Here is a 1,508-nt window from a genome sequence, read left to right on the forward strand (position 1 = left end):
GATAAAAGGTATCTTTTCCATGTTAATCTGAGATTTTGTCTTAACTAGCCGCGACGGCGACACGCAAAATTTTGAATTTAGAAACAGTTTCTATTTCCACAACGTCGCAGCTGAAACAACAACATACAAACTATATGACAGTAGATAATCTCAGGTGATTATGTGCTTTATTCAAAGTTAAACGTGTCTAATATGAGTTTAAATATAATTTTGTGTGACCTTATAGCCATACTGAAAGCAACAACAGATAGTTTACCTCAAATCTTGAAAATAAATTAAAGCAAAGATATCCGTTAAAACTGTGAACTCACTGTGAACCAACGAGTGTATTCCATAACTAAGATGGTATCAGTCACTCAGTATGTACATTTAATGATGTTAAAAAGCTTTAATATTTATGAATTAGATTATAAACATATCCATTTCGTTGCGAGTGCAGTGCGCTTCCAGAGAGAGCCCGCCCACACACGCTTCTGATTGGCTGATATTTGATTGATTCTGTCACGTCACGTCTGGTGTGGACACTCAAATTGCTTGTCGCTGGAATCTTGTCACGTCGCGTATAGTTAGGACACGGTGTCAAGGTGGAGGGTGACAGCCTACGCTCCAAACTTTCTTGCAGGAAAGAAAGCACGACTCTAATTGAGCATCTCCAGGGGTCTTATTGGTGAGTGATACTGTCTACCACAGCTGTTGGTAGGTCCCTTAGGTTCCAGAGATCTGGATGCGGGTGCCGAAGGCTGCCCCTTCCTGGTCAAGTATGTCAGGGAGGCGGCTAAAGAGGAGAAGTTAGGGATGAAGCAGCGATCCTCCGGAGCTCCGAGAGCACCCTCCGCAACCGGTCCAGGTGGTTTTCCCATGCCTCGGAGTGGATTACGACGTCGTCCAGGTAGGCGGCGGCGTAGGCCTGATGGGGCCGCAACAGAATGTCCATCATCCGCTGGAACGTTGCGGGTGCCCCGTGGAGGCCAAAGGGAAGGGTCCGGTACTGCCAGTGGCCAATGGGGGTAGAAAAAGCAGTCTTAGGTTTAGCGTTCTCAGAGAGGGGTACCTGCCAGTAGGCTTTGGTGAGGTCCAATGTTGAGATATACCGGGCCCTTCCCAGCCGGTCCAACAGCTCATCCACCCGAGGCATGGGGTATCCGTCGAACTCAGATACCTCGTTGAGGCAGCGGAAGTCATTGCAGAAGCAAAGGGTGCCATCCGGTTTCGGGACCATCACGATTGGGCTGTACCACGGGCTGCGGGATGGTTCTATCACCCCCAACTTCAGCTGAGCCGACGAGCCTCAGGGACCTAGTAGGGCCGTTGCCTGACGATGACCCCTGGCGGCGTCCGGATGTCATGTTGCAGGACGCTGGTCCGCCCGGGCAGAGCAGAGAACACATCCGAGAACTGACCGACCAGGTGCTGCAGCTCCCTCTTCTGGGCAGCCGAGAGGTGGGGGTTGACGTCAACAACCACGGGATCAGAGATGGCGAGGGCCGCGAGCTGGTCTCTAGTCCCCA

At 50.7% G+C, this 1,508-nt stretch overlaps 1 protein-coding gene across 1 annotated transcript in view; it reads right to left on the reverse strand.

Annotated features, from left to right (window-relative positions):
- Positions 1–1,219, reverse strand: part of shtn2 (shootin 2) — a 14,098-nt gene extending 12,879 nt beyond the window's left edge. The window contains exon 1 of the mRNA XM_016236077.1: positions 1,127–1,219. Within this exon, the coding sequence (XP_016091563.1) occupies positions 1,127–1,219 (93 nt within the window). The remainder of the gene's footprint in view (positions 1–1,126) is intronic.
- Between the last annotated feature and the right edge of the window lie 289 nt (positions 1,220–1,508).

This window comes from Sinocyclocheilus grahami, unplaced genomic scaffold (genome assembly GCF_001515645.1).
Source record: "Sinocyclocheilus grahami isolate Dianchi unplaced genomic scaffold, SAMN03320097.WGS_v1.1 scaffold481.1, whole genome shotgun sequence".
Classification (NCBI taxonomy): Eukaryota; Metazoa; Chordata; class Actinopteri; order Cypriniformes; family Cyprinidae; genus Sinocyclocheilus; species Sinocyclocheilus grahami.